Source organism: Cygnus olor, chromosome 12, assembly GCF_009769625.2.
Source record: "Cygnus olor isolate bCygOlo1 chromosome 12, bCygOlo1.pri.v2, whole genome shotgun sequence".
Taxonomy (NCBI): Eukaryota; Metazoa; Chordata; class Aves; order Anseriformes; family Anatidae; genus Cygnus; species Cygnus olor.
This window is the reverse complement of record NC_049180.1, coordinates 11,185,023-11,199,174: the sequence shown is the minus strand read 5'-3', so window position 1 is coordinate 11,199,174 and position 14,152 is coordinate 11,185,023. Positions and strand designations below refer to the sequence as shown.

The window sequence follows — 14,152 nt, the reverse complement described above, 5'->3', positions numbered from 1 at the left end:
AGTAGATACTTCGTATGTAATGAGAATTACAATTTTGTTTTGCTGTCCATTCATTTCCTTTGTCATTCAGAAGTTTTTTGTTTGCCCTGACATGGAGATATATTTTCATGAATCTGACTATCACCAAAAAATCTCATTCAAATGACTCAGAACCCGTTGCTTGGGGATTGCTCATCCAATGCAAAGTGAAATATATGGGAACTTAAGTTTTATTCTTTGTAGCTGCAGTATGGTAAAAAAAGCTTCTTTAGTTGAATTGGCTAGGCTATAGTTAGTATGAACTTGTGTTCTTAAGCCAGTTGTGTAATATTCCTGTTATGTATTTAGAATGGATGTATTAAAAGTTATTGAGAGGACTTGTGCTTTCAGTATTCCAGTCTTTCTCAATTAATCACTTTAAAATATTGACAAATGACTTGAGAAAATTTTCTTTATCCATTGCTGTGAGGGAACATAGTAAGTATTGGAAGTTACTCAGAACCAGTTTCTTGGCCAGGGAAATTAAAAGCTGCTTAAATCTGTATGTGAATTTGGGATCTTTTTTTTTTTTTAATTTTATTTTCATTAGCTACCAATGGAACATTTCTAGGACGATGTTATTTCTGTAAAGTCACATTCATGCTGAGGATAACTTCTGTTGCATTTGCTTGGTGTTCTGTACCTTGGATGGCAGTGGAGAAAACACACATACCTGAGAAATTAAGCCTTAACTGATGAACTTGCTTTAAAAAAAGAATCACTCTTCTCTTCAGGCAGGTGTGCTGTCCATTTTCACTTGATTCCCATTTCCTTAGTCTTCCAGTTCTTTGATAGCTAGTGTTTGGTCTGAGAAACTGAGGATTAGAGTTAGTATGTTTTTAAGTAATGTGTCTTCTGTTTTGTGTGACTTGTAGGTGATGCTGTAAATGATAGCTATTCTGTTCTTTCAGCACTACAAAAGAGGCATTCTGGCAGTGCTGCAGGTGAGTACCGTTTCATAATTGAAGTGCTCCTCTTGTTTAAGTAACATTAATGAAGAAATAAGATAACCTTAACGTATTAGCAAGCAATGAAAAAGGCTCTGCTGTACCCTATAATCTGGCTCAGAAATCTTTTATTCTCATATTTAACAAACGTCAATTACTAAGTAGTATTGCAAAAATAACACATGCCAGCATGAACATAGCAATTCAGAAAGTATAAATGTGCACCAACTAAATGGAATTTCCTTCAAACGATATAGCAAGTAAAAACACTCTAGTACATATAAAATATTTTATTCAGTAGTTTCCTCTGCTGGAACAACTTCCAAAAGCATCTGAAGGTGCATAGTGATGGGCTCTGAGAAGAAAATACATTGTTAGAACCTTGTTTTGAGAACAGTATTCAGATTAATGCTATTTTTCTGAGTTAGAGAAATGTCCTTCTAAGCAGTTGTTTCTTTTCTGTATTTGCATCTCAAAAACAAATATATAAGAGGTGGGAAATAAAAACAATCTTAAGATCCAGGCCAGTATATTTTGAGATTTCTAATCTTGCTCTTCATAGAGTATACTGCTTCTAATTGCATGGTTGAATTATACATAATAATTGGGAGGGGGGAAGGCAGACATAATGGATTTTCTTAATGTCTGTAGAACTATTAATTCTGTCCTCTGCAGCTGGTTCTACTTTTCACTTTGGAAATACTTGCATATCAGTTTTTCCTTGAGAGATGAAGAGTTCCTTCTGAGACTATGCAAGACCACTTTATGCACACAGTGAGCTTTGCTAATGTTGTCTGTCTGGAAAACTGCCTCCCCTCCCTGTTTCTCCCAGCATATAATTTAAATTGCAATGGACCATATAATGAGCTTTGTTGGGATAGTTGCTTTAAAGTTTAGTGATGTTCTATTGAATTTGGAAACGGTCTGTAGTATACTTACCTGATATTTTCTGGGGCCAGCTGAATTTAAAATGAACAAAAAGTACATAAAATATGAGTCCACTAAGTATAAATAAAACACAGTACAAATATGCCAGTTCAGGTGCACTGATGATTGGTATCAGTACCAGTAAAATGGAGATTAATGTCACTATGACTGGAATGACAATGGTATCTGCAAGATAAAGATAAAAAAAATAAGTAAAAGCACAATTATTTAGCTAATTGTTTTACTGTTCTTACAGAAGTTGCATATGTGAAACGTAGTTTCATTGTCTTAGGATGTTTTTCCTTTTAAAATTTCTGGAATTAGATGGGACAATTGCGAAAGTAGGAAGAAATAGATGGGAAAAAGTTTTCTGTTGAATTTTTAATAAAGGTCTCTGTCTTTATTGCAAATAGCAATGTAGTAATTCATATACAGTTTAATGAATTTGAGACCTGACTCCAGTACAGTGAAGTTTGGGTCTATCTCCAGGTACTCTTTCAGAGGTAGTCTGCTGACTGTAGTTCCCCATCCCTGAAAATCTGCCACAGTTTCTGCCCATCATCTGTGTGAGTGAAAATAAACATTGCCTGGGCTTTTCCCAGTCTTTGAGCTTTGTCATAGTGCAAAACTTGGAACAAAAAAAAACATAAATAATGGCTAGATTTCAGGTAAGGGGGGTGGTGAGGAACCTCTACCTCAGGATGTTCAAATATTCAGAGTTTCAGGATGAGTTCATGTTTTAGTATTTATGGAAGTGGAGGAAAAGTCACACTGAATGCTGAACTTACCCGAATTGGTCTGTTGACTTCCTTTCTTGTAAACCTCATAACAATGAGTGCAAACACAGTCAAACCATAAAATATCCAGACTGCAAAACTGAAATAGTTTATAAGTGTGTCAATGTCACCAGGGATGATATAAATAATAGCAATGGCACCCTAAAAACGAAAACAAAAATTAGTATCAGTGAAGTTTAACCTTACTTTATAAGCGCTTATGTGTAGGTATGAGTGTATGTTTAGGGTATTCAGAACATAATTTGTGCATGCTTTTGCTTAAACATCTGGGCGCAAGTGAATTGCAGTACATTTAAAGATAGTATCTATAGCCTGTCAATGTGTGTTTGCTTTTCTGTGCAGTACGAATTCTATTTTAAGTTAAAACACTTTATCTTGTATATGTTAATACATTTTGTTGTTGACTGACTATCTAGAAGGAAGAGATAATATATTTATTTATAATAATATTAATTATTATTAATATATTTAATATATTTAATGTTATTTAATTATGATAATATATTTTAATTTTTTTGGTTGTTGACTCTGAGAGTGGACAGAGCAAGAATTTTGACTCTACCTGGTTTTATGTTGACATAAAAAGGTAAAACACAAAAAATAAAAATATGGTCTAGTTTTATTTTAAAATATATTTATTAAATGTGTAAAATTTTTTTAAAATGAAAATATGTAAATGCATCCTTACAGGGAGGAAATAGAGTAGGAAATATTTCATAGGCATCTTGTGAAATAAAGGATTTGCCTAACACTAATAATTTATTTTTTTTATTTTTTGGTTTTCATGCTATGGATTCTTAAAATTCTGATTTGAAAATTCAGTTCTGGAATGAAACTCTTCAAATTAAGAAGTTGTTTTCATTGTATAGTCTTTGCTCCTAATACGTGTTCAGGATGTATGTTTATATACAGATAGTAATCTCACAAAGATGCAAAGACATGTCAAAGCTGCTGGTAAGAAATTTTGAAAGCATGTATTAAGATCTTTTTGTAGGTAATTTCTCTGTACTTAGAATGTATACTTACATAAAATATGATAGCGGGTGCTGGTGTTAAACGCTTAACACTAATGTAAGACAGCACCTTTAGCATGTGCCCTTCACGACCTGCTACATAAACAAGTCTGACAAAACAAAAACAAGGCAAACTAGTTAGTGTGGCACCTAAAGTTCAAGTGGTGTTATATTTTAACACCGCCCACCCTCCTCCCCCCCCCCCCAAAAAAAAAGTTTTCAAATTTGTTTTATGTGTCTACATCTGACTAGAGTTTTCTTTAGAGTACACCGGTATTTCCTTTAGTGTACGATGGGATTTAAAGAATATTGCACTAAACTGAAATTGTGGAAATAACCAATGTTAATGCACAGAAATTGAAACTAATTCTGTTTTCAGAATCATTAGTTTGTACATTTAACTAAAATTGTTTTGGAAGAAGATGCTATCTTTTAATTTTAAAAAATCCTTTTTAATTTTTTCCTTGTTAAATAGCTACCTGTACAACCTTCTGTCAAAAAAGTCTGTACAGCCCTATCATATTCAGATAGATCTTACTTTAATAGTAAATAGAAGTGTTGAACAATTGATAGAAAGGAATGGCTTTTCCTTCCAGTTCTTATCTTGACTGTTAGTGGTGTAGTTGTGTTCTCAGTCTTATTTTTTGTTTAATGACGAGCTTTAAAATTGGCCAGCAAAAAAAAAAAAGGAAAAAAACACTTTCATCCGATATCTACTTTGAAATGAGAATATCTTATTTTCTGCTTTTTCAAACCTGTATAACCTCTGCTTCTTTTTTGCAAATAAACTATAGCTAGATTTGTAAGTACTTGTTAATTACTTTGTACATTTAGATCATAAGTATGTCGATATCTTTGTGTCTAAATACAAAAATATACATACACGTTTTTCACCCTTAAAAAATTTAATTTTAAGTTACTTAGAATGAGAGCTTACCTGCCTGCAGTAAAACATGTCCCATTGGCAGATCCAATTGTAGAAAAGGCCACAAAGAGAGGTACTATCCAAGAGGCTGGATAAAGAATTCTGTCTCCAAATGTCTGGGATATGGGATTAAAATGAATGGTTTTTGTCATTTTAACTGCTATTTGGTATATTCGGAAATGTTGGCACCTCTTTAAAAATACAATAAAGTACGTATCTAATGTATTTTATCAGTAAAATATTTCTTGTATATTTTGCTATTCAAGGATACTTAGCCAAATGAAGACCTGAATTAATTCATGAAACACACTATAAAGAAGAGTGGAATATTGTCTTGAATGAAACAAAACCACTTAAATTGCTTAAGACACCTGGTTTGTGGATGTCTGCCAAAGAATAGATATGATTACCACAGAGCATGGTGCATACACAAGGTGATTCCAGTGTAAGTAGAAAGAATAACAGTAGTAATGAAGACACGGCAACCTAGGCCTTGTCATGGGTGAGCACGTGAGGGACACATTTGCCAAGTTCTTTCACTACACTTTGATTTTCACCTGTGCCGTGGTATGTTAATTGTTACTGCAAGGTGAATTGGAACTAATGTAGGTACGTTGATCTGCTGTAACTGAATTTTAATTAAAACTGACAGGTAGATTTTGGATTTTCAGTTGAGTAAGTCAAGCATATTGAGTTCTACTTTTGCACAAACTTAACATCAGCGTAGTTGCTTTACCTGGTAGCAGCACACTCATCAGCACCAAGCAGGAAAGCTCCTTACAGATGTATAGACCTCTTTATATGGAGCACTCTGCTTATTTTGCTATTTGCTGTGCACCTTTTGTGCTGCCCAGTAGCAGTTGGATTTTCTTTTAATTTAGTCTGATCGCTTTAGAGATAGCTGATGTGTGCTGTTCAGAGATGTTAAGCTTAGTGGTACAACGAAGAGAAGCAGTTCTTTATCAACGTACAACTTAGTATACAATTTTGCACCTCTTGGTGCAAAGAAAGAGGCTGAAATACATCAAAATTCTACATTTTAAAATCTTTTTTTATTTTGAGATTAAGTATTTCTACATATAATGTACCTCTTTACTGTGTTACAGTGCATTCATGTATGCATGTGTGCATGTCACATGCTGTTTGTTTTCCCCTAGAACTTTCATGAGGAGAAATTGCTACAAGCTCTCTGAACAATGGTTTGGGAGACAGATGTCCCCTGGAAAATGTACTGAGTGGAACTGAAGGGACAGATGAGTTTATATAAATTTCTCAAATGTTAAGAATAATCTTTAATGATTTTTTTCCATAATAGTATGTCTTCCAATGAAGTAAAGAGGATAGTTCTCAGTTTAGTTAAGATAAAAGCAAAAATGAGGAGGTGAATTACAGACCACTTGCTGTTATCTCCAGAATGGCAAAACTTGATCTGTTATTTTGCATGTGTTTATTTCTCAGAAATACTGGAATCACTGAAAAGGGCAAAGCAGTAGTCAGATACTATTTTTCCTTCCATTCTTTCAATGCCTATGGAAAACAGTCAACCACTGAGCTGTGGTGTTTACGAAATGTTACCTGAAGATTGCATTACTTCTGCTTGCTTTTTTTTTCCTTGGGGTCTGATGGAGCAGTTTAAATTAGACACTACTGAAATGAATTTTGGATTCAGAAATGACAGATAATGGGGAAAAATCAAGGTGAGACTGGCAGTTTAGAAATAAATTGTATCTTAAAACTTAGAGATTGCTTTTTACTTTTTTTTTTTTTTTTTTTTTTTTTTTTTTTTACTGCTCAGGATGCTTTAATACCCATGGTTTTCTTTAGATGGTTTATTACAAATAAAGTGGCTTACCACAGCAACTGCCTGGGACTGTAGGAGTTCTGTTGAAGTCATTACGGTGAAATATGCAATGTTATCAGAACGTAACAAATTGTAACCAAGGGGATTCCAATAATTATAGATAGTGGTAGATTTCTAAGGAATGCAAAAGTAAGACTCCATCAGCATTGCTGTATCACTGGCAATATTACCCTAATAAACTGTGGACTCTTACTATCCCCCATATACTCTAGAGGTATATGTATATTTCTTTACTGTAGAGAAACAGAAATCAGGATTTAAAAAAAATAATAATCACAAATTTATGAAACCCAGAATACATACTAATAGCTCTCTTTCTGTTAGTGCTTAAGCTTTCAGTAAGCATTCCTTTTAAAGATAAGCCAAAATACATGCTTGCTTTTACAATTTCTTTTTTTGTCATTAGTAATACTACTTTTCTATGTAGTTTTACCTGTAAGGATTTTTAAGTTCTTCTGTGATGTAATTGAGTTGATTCCTGGAAGGAAAAGCATTAAAACAATGTTTGTAACAGTCATATGTAATGTGTTATAAGGTTAGGTGTTATTTCTTTTTTCTGTGTGCCTTTGTAGTTTAAAAAAAAAAAAGGTAATACTGCCGAACAGAAAACTGTGAAACTGTGAGCTGCTTCTTCTGAATGTAAGCCTGAAGTAACTAATTTTTCTTCGTTAAAGTTTTGATGCATCTTACATTTTTAGAAGTACCTCTGTGTTTTTTGAATTAAGATTCTTAGCTCTTGGATAAAATACCCCTGAATAAGCAAAAACCTGGTGGACATTTGTTTCAAATTTACAAGATTGCTTTTGAGCTTCGAGCTTTGCAATATCTAATAGTTTTCAAATAAAGGCACTAGTTGACTGTGTCCATTGCAAGGAGTCAAAAATGTCTGAAACAGCAGATGTTCATGTCTAAGTTGAGAGACTCAAGCTTGGAATAAAACCTGGAAGAATAATCCGTTTGTCTTACGCATCGTAATAGGACTTGCTTTGCTGTAAGTAAAGATTTATATTCTTAATTCCTTTAAAAATATGGATCTATTTGCAAAACTTGACAGTATGAACATTTAAGAATAGCATTAATGGATCAGAGCTTGATCTTGGATTTGTCCCAACAGAGACCCAGACCAGTTCACATTCCTGTTAGTTTCAGGAACTGACGTATGTAAAATATTTTCAGGACTGTAGCAGAGACATTGATATTCCTCCAGTAAGTTTATTTTAAGAAAGTAATAGTGGAAAGGAGCCTTCGGAGTACTGAATATAAATGTTGTATGTAGATCATAAAAGTAAACCTCCAACCTTCCATATTTGTGAGTATTTTCAAATGTATTTTCTTTGGTCTAACACAATGGATAAACAGATGAGAAGGTTTACAGTGGGAAGCTTCCCAGAGAGGGAGAATTCAGTGTTCTTTTGTACTAGTCAAACGACACTACGTATTTCACAAAACATGGGCTTTGATGGGGGTAACCTGTGCAGAGTCTAGGAATGATATTTTTTTTTGCCTAATGGAATTACTTTTTATATCTTCCTCATTGTCGCAGTATCTAAGCACCTTCAGCAGTCCTTTCAGGATCCACTATAGAATCTTTCCTAATAAACAGTAACCTGAGGTTTTGTTCTTTTACCAAGCTAGTGTTCTTTTTCCAGAATTCATTAAGAGATTCTTTATAACAAGTCAGATGTTAACTTTCTTAGATCACATCTTTGAGTTCTACAGGGAGAGAGTAAACCAGTTAAAGGCTGTTAAACTATAACCGTTAACACTAGTAAAGATACCTTACCATCCATCGTACGCCCAGAGTCCATTATAGAATGCCAGACCAATAGAGCTAACAGAAATTTTACTGTCCTTGAAAGAATCTTTAAAGTTTTCAGTTTTTCCTGCAAATAAAACATAGATTACTGTCAAATGTTGAAATTAATCCCTTTAATTGCCACTAAATGAAGAAATACTCCAATGTCTGTTTAATATTTTGAAACATTCAGCTGTTGAAGATCAGTTTATACCAATTTTTATGAACCGATAAGTAGTGTTGAATTTCCTACCCCCCTTCCTCTAAAATAAGTAGTACCGTAAGGAGTTCCAATGAGATGTGGAACTCAACACTGAATAAAGAGAGCCTTATTGTTGTGCTGTTTTTGTTGGGGAAATTTTTAAATGGTCAACAGAAACTAAAATAATTGCACGTTAATGTATATTTAATTACCTTGCGCAAGGAGAACAATTCCACTTACAATAATGATTGTGACAATGATCATTTTAGCAGCCGTGAGAAGATTCTGGAGATAACTTCCCAGCTTCACGCTCAGTGAATTCACTATTGTAATTACCACTAGAAGAAAGAAATTCATATTTCTCTTGTTAAATTTGTCAGAACTGAAAGAAAAGTTGACTTCTAAAACATTTTTTCCTTATTCACTGTACTGCTTTTTCCTTCCAGGCTGTTCATATATACATAGTTGTTTTTTTTTAACATAGTATGTTTGGATGACTTAAAATTGTGAGGAAAAAGTGTTTCTGAATTAGATGTGTACCATTAACAACAACAAAAAAATAGTAATTGTACAGCATTCTGATGAATACAGAAATATCTCTGAACTTCTTCCTTTTCTGCTGCACATAAGCATTCTATGCAGCTGTATTTTTCTCTGTAAAGAAAGGAAACCCAGGCTAGGAGCAAACCATCATTCTGTCCTTTTCTGTATGGTGTTAGTTATTGTGGGAGAGACTCACTGTTTCCCAAAGTTCTGTTCCTTTCAGTGTAGGGTTGCTTTCTGATGTCCTCGTAAAGATTAATGTGCTGAAGTCCTACTATGCTATGTGTTCACTGATAGGGCTGAACAGAAATTGCTATGCAGTTATGGAACTTGTCACTTTACAAGAACAAAGAAGTCTTACCAATGGCAGCTGCTGCAAGACATTTGATGACAACTGGGGGTGGATCACAACCTGGATAAAAAGGAGCTGATGCATATTCTGCAAAGCTGAGACAAATGATTGCAAAAGAGCTGGGCTTTGTGACGAGTAAGCTTGTCCAAGAAAACAAAAATGCTGGAATTGGGCCAAATGCTTCCATGAGGTAAGGATATTCTCCTCCTGATTTTGTGATCATTGTACCAAGCTCAGCAAAACAAAGTGCCCCTGAAAACAAGAAATGTGCCTGTTACTGGCTGTTTGGTTTATGCACTTTTCAAACTATGATTAGAACAAAATAGTGCTTTTTTATAGGTAGCAAAATTATAGAACTGGATATGTAAATATATCGTTAATTTTTCCATGTTTGAGTACTGTACATGCTAAATTTTAATTACTTGCAAGTAGTTGTGTAAATGTGGGGAAAAAATATACTGAAACTGTTAAGTTACAATCCAGAATTTACTATTACCTTTGTTTAAGACTTCAGCCGTTGAAGTATGAACGTCCTGATTTCTTAAGAAACCAACACTTCCAGCAAAGGTCCAAATGAGAACTGCACTGGCTGACCTACCTTTTAGAAACTTAACTTGGAAAAACTAAGCTTGCTGCACAATTTTGAATTAAAATGCCACTGTAATTCAAAGCTGATCTTAGTAGACACTTCTAGTTTTATTGCTGTAGCTGCTCAAAAAATACTTTTTGTATGATTTGTAGCTGACACAATGCACAAAATTCCTTTTTGTGTTTTACTATTTGAAATACTTGGGAAGTGCTTAGTGTTAATTTTTTGGGTGATAAAATCAGATTTGGGGGATTGGACTAGATGATCTTTCAAGGTCCCTTCCAATCCCTAACATTCTGTGATTCTGTGATTAGTGCAGCTGTAGAAAAATGTTAGAAATACCAGCCCTGTGCCAGCAAACTTTCATGTGCTATTTTGCCTGTGATTTAAGTAGAAAAGTACTCTCTTTATTACAGTTAGTTTTAGTTTTGCTTACTTTATCCACTTGCTTTAAAAATGAACTGAAAATGATCATTACAGTTTTAAAAGCTTAGTCTATTGTTTATGAACAGCACATACTTAGTACGCTCATCAGGGTATGACTAGTTTTGGTCTAGGTGTCATTACCTAATTTGTGAAATGAATGGTATGCAGTAAATAAAAATATTTAAACAAAGATCCACACTTTGTTGATTCTTTGTTTACCTAGTGTTGCAAGAACTCCACAGGCTGTCCAGATGATTAAACAAGGACCCACAGCTCCAGCATTGGCAAGTACTGATTTTGGAGAAACAAAGATACCTGAGCCAATAATTGTACCAACAATCATACAGATTCCACTGATCAGGCCCACCTTGAAATAAAAGGAGACATTTTGGTAAAGTAACTTCTAATATCTTAATTTATCACTAATTAGCTTTCAACATAAAGTTTCTACTAACTAATAAATGATGAAATTTTGTTTCTAAAATGCATACAAATACTGCGCCATACTCCTGCTGTTTCCAGAAGCCATTACTTGTATTTTGCCTGCTTGCGTATTCGCTTTACTATACTATCCTTTGGACTATCCATTTTCTTTAAGCAGTTGTTTCTCCTTGCTTCAGGTATTTGTCTACAGAAATTAGTTCGATATTGATAAGTGGTTAAAAGATCATGTTCTTCTGACTTTGTAGTGACTTACATGTTACGTGAATCTACTAAAACTTAGGCATCTCCTGCTAAAAAACACCAGCATGGGCTGCTTAAATTTTCCTGTTAAGTCATGGCTAGTCTGATAACATCAGTATTTTGACAGTCTGTGTTCTTGGCACCAGACTGAAACTACAGTCAGTGTCTTTTTCCAGGTTACCTAAACTGAAAGAGAAATTACAATTCTCTCTAACAGGCTTGTCAGGGACAAAAGAAGTGGCTTGTTGTTGTTGTTGTAAAAACATCTGTAATTTTCTGGAGGAGAAAAATTACCAGTTTTCTTTCTGTACCACTAGCTGTTTTATAGAAATAAATACGTTTTCAGAAGCAGTGAGCTAACAACTCTGTTTAGACTGAGTAGTTTATGTGGAGTCTGTGAAGTTTATGAAGTTATGCTCTCTTGAGCAATTTTGAAATTATCAAACATAAGATTTCAATATTATCTGTTCTCACTTCTTAATTGTGTTTGCGTCCCAGCCATTTCCTAAAATGTAAATCAGCCACACTATGAAGATAAATCAATGCAAATTTGGATACAACTTCAACTTTTTTGTGATGATGCCTCTACACAGATATGTCCCAACTGCCTCCCTCTGACAGCCCGTCATATGTGTATTGGAGGAGGGTGGGTGTTGGTTTTTACCTGCTTTTGTAGGTTCATAGTTTGGGGTTCTTGACTCTGAATGGATTGTCCATCCTCTTTTCTGCTGTCCTGTCCTTTTCTTTTCCTCAAGCTTTCTTCACCCATTTGGCTTATTTTTTGAAATATCTAAAGAAATTATTAAAAAAAAAAAAAAAATTTACTGATGTGTGCTTGAGTTTTGCTGGTATATATGCTCTAAAATAGCATACTTAAATACTGTCAGAAGATACAAAGTGCGCACATGCAATACACAGGCAAAGGTCTTCCATCTAACTACCTCCTTGGAGATTAAATGAAAGAGTTGGTAGGTGTACTTTACCTCATCCATCAGAATTCCTGTAGATTTCCTGACTCACCTGGCAGTGGATGTCCTTACACCTTATGCCTCAGGTTACATTTGAGAGAATCTCATTACTGGAACAAGCTAGGTTTTATAGCTAGTCTCTCCTTTGAATTCCCCAAGGGGTCCAGACAGATTAGATCTTCCACCCAGAAACTAGCCTGTCTTCTTATCTAGGAGACATTCTTTCTGATCTTTGTTAAATTAGGCCTTGTCCCAGTTCCTTGGAGATGCAAGTATGTTAGACCAAGTGTCATCTCCTGTAATTGTCTAATTAGCAGCTCTTTTCCTCAGAAGGGTTACTGTTCTTCTTGTTGACTCAGGGTGAATGTCTTTTACTGAATGTTATATTCTGTTTAGATTTAGAATGGAAACAGTTTGGATTTAGAAATTCAAATTTATATTTGTGAATTATTTTTTCTTGAGAATTTTGCTCATTTGCCACAGTATTTAAATTAAATACAACCTGAGATTGTGATGGAAACAATTTGTAATAGGTTAAGTCCTGATTCTCGAAAGTTTGTTCAGTCTTCCTCCTCAGATCTTCCATCTGCAGTTGTTAAAATCTGAATGTTGAAAATTGTTTTGTAGTTATACAAACAGCAATTCAGGAATGCTTCATGTGTAGGCAACTTAGTGTCTAATAATCCTTGGCTTTTTTGTAGTATTTTGAATTAACAGAACATCTATCTTTAGTACTGATGGTCTTAAGAAACATTTCTGCTATAAACAGATCTGTTTTACATTTTGAGTTAAAGATTCAAAAAAAGAAAATCATCGTGAACCCAACTTACGATTCAAGCTACAATAGAAAATTGTCCGTGTAAGGAATGCAGGGCTTGGGTCACTGAATTCTATTACAGCTTTGAGCCCAACTTCTCTCTTTAAAGTCTTTTATCTAGAATATGTTTTAATCACCATCTGAGAGTAATTCATACTTTCACTTACCTTACTTATTTATATTTGTTTAGTGTAATTCAGGCTTCAGGGATCTCTGTATCGCGTGTTTCTTTATTTCTTCCATTAGATTTACCAGCCAGTTAGAGAGCAAGACATGTCCATGTCTGAAACCAGAATACGCAGAAGCAACAGCAGCTTAAGTACAGAGGTTATAAAAGGTAATCATTAAACCCATTCTCAGCCAAGAAGCTTTGAGATGGGAACCACAGGTAAACCAATAGTCCAATTAGTTTATCTTTAAAAACAAAAAGTCTTTGTTCCATTTGTAAGAAAGTTTGTCCAGTACCTAAGTATTTTATTATGTAGTGAGAGTGAACCATAATTGGAGCATATTTTGATTTTATGTCAACCTATTTCTAATTTAGAAACACTGTGGAAAGATAACCTTGAAATAAGGTGCATTAAAGACATCTGTCCAGATGTTAACTGCATCCTATAAAAGTAGTTGATGTTTTTTATCTTGAGGAGGTAGAGAAGCGTGAGCAGAAATCTTCACTTTGTTTTTCATTAACCTGAAAGCAGTTGAGTGGGCAGCTTGTGTTCCCTTCACATGCAGTTCCAATTATTTTTTCATTTTTGTAAATGTTTAAAAATCTTGCATTACTGGAAAAATGACATTCTTTACTTCTATACAGTTGTATATCCAGGAAAAAGCTGCTGTCATCTTCAGTGCTGAATGCTTTAATTCCTGCTAGCCATCCCTAAAATATTTGCAAAAAAAATCTTAATTATGTTTCACTTCATTATTTTTGGTAATGCAAGCGATAAGTCTTAATCAACCTGATGAAATCAAGCTTCAGCTGACTTTAAAAAAAAAAAAAAAAGTAAACATCTGCTGTTAAAAACTGAAAAGTGTGCTGGTATTAGTCAGGTTAAGATGTGTTAAGATTTTTATCTTGTTAAGTATGATAGTACGGGATTGGAAATAAGCCCATGTTGTTGAACTTGTGTGTCAACAAAACAGATGAAGACTTGATCTTGTCTATATATTACTCCTTCATTGACATTGTCTATATATTACTCTTTCATTTAACACAGAGACCAATAATAACATATGGAATGCAAAAAGCAAGCTAACAGTCTGTCCTGTTTATATCCTGACATGTTGT

General features: G+C 34.2%; 1 protein-coding gene and 2 long non-coding RNA genes across 3 annotated transcripts; 2 read left to right on the top strand and 1 right to left on the bottom strand.

The window, feature by feature from the left end:
• The first annotated feature begins 359 nt into the window (after nucleotides 1–359).
• On the top strand, nucleotides 360–2,524 carry LOC121076764. Its single transcript, XR_005823697.1, has 2 exons — nucleotides 360–962; nucleotides 1,641–2,524. It is a non-coding gene; the product is annotated as an uncharacterized LOC121076764 (long non-coding RNA).
• SLC7A9 (solute carrier family 7 member 9) lies at nucleotides 1,077–11,969 on the bottom strand. Its single transcript, XM_040571366.1, is given in 13 exon segments — nucleotides 1,077–1,320; nucleotides 1,905–2,078; nucleotides 2,677–2,830; nucleotides 3,716–3,812; nucleotides 4,640–4,743; nucleotides 6,480–6,544; nucleotides 6,547–6,602; nucleotides 6,922–6,966; nucleotides 8,272–8,371; nucleotides 8,698–8,823; nucleotides 9,390–9,632; nucleotides 10,615–10,762; nucleotides 11,744–11,969. Coding segments are annotated over 13 exon segments (1,482 nt in total). The 5' UTR covers nucleotides 11,849–11,969; the 3' UTR covers nucleotides 1,077–1,255.
• Nucleotides 9,332–13,268, top strand: LOC121076763. Its single transcript, XR_005823696.1, has 3 exons — nucleotides 9,332–9,570; nucleotides 10,619–10,786; nucleotides 13,111–13,268. It is a non-coding gene; the product is annotated as an uncharacterized LOC121076763 (long non-coding RNA).
• Nucleotides 13,269–14,152: the final 884 nt, after the last annotated feature.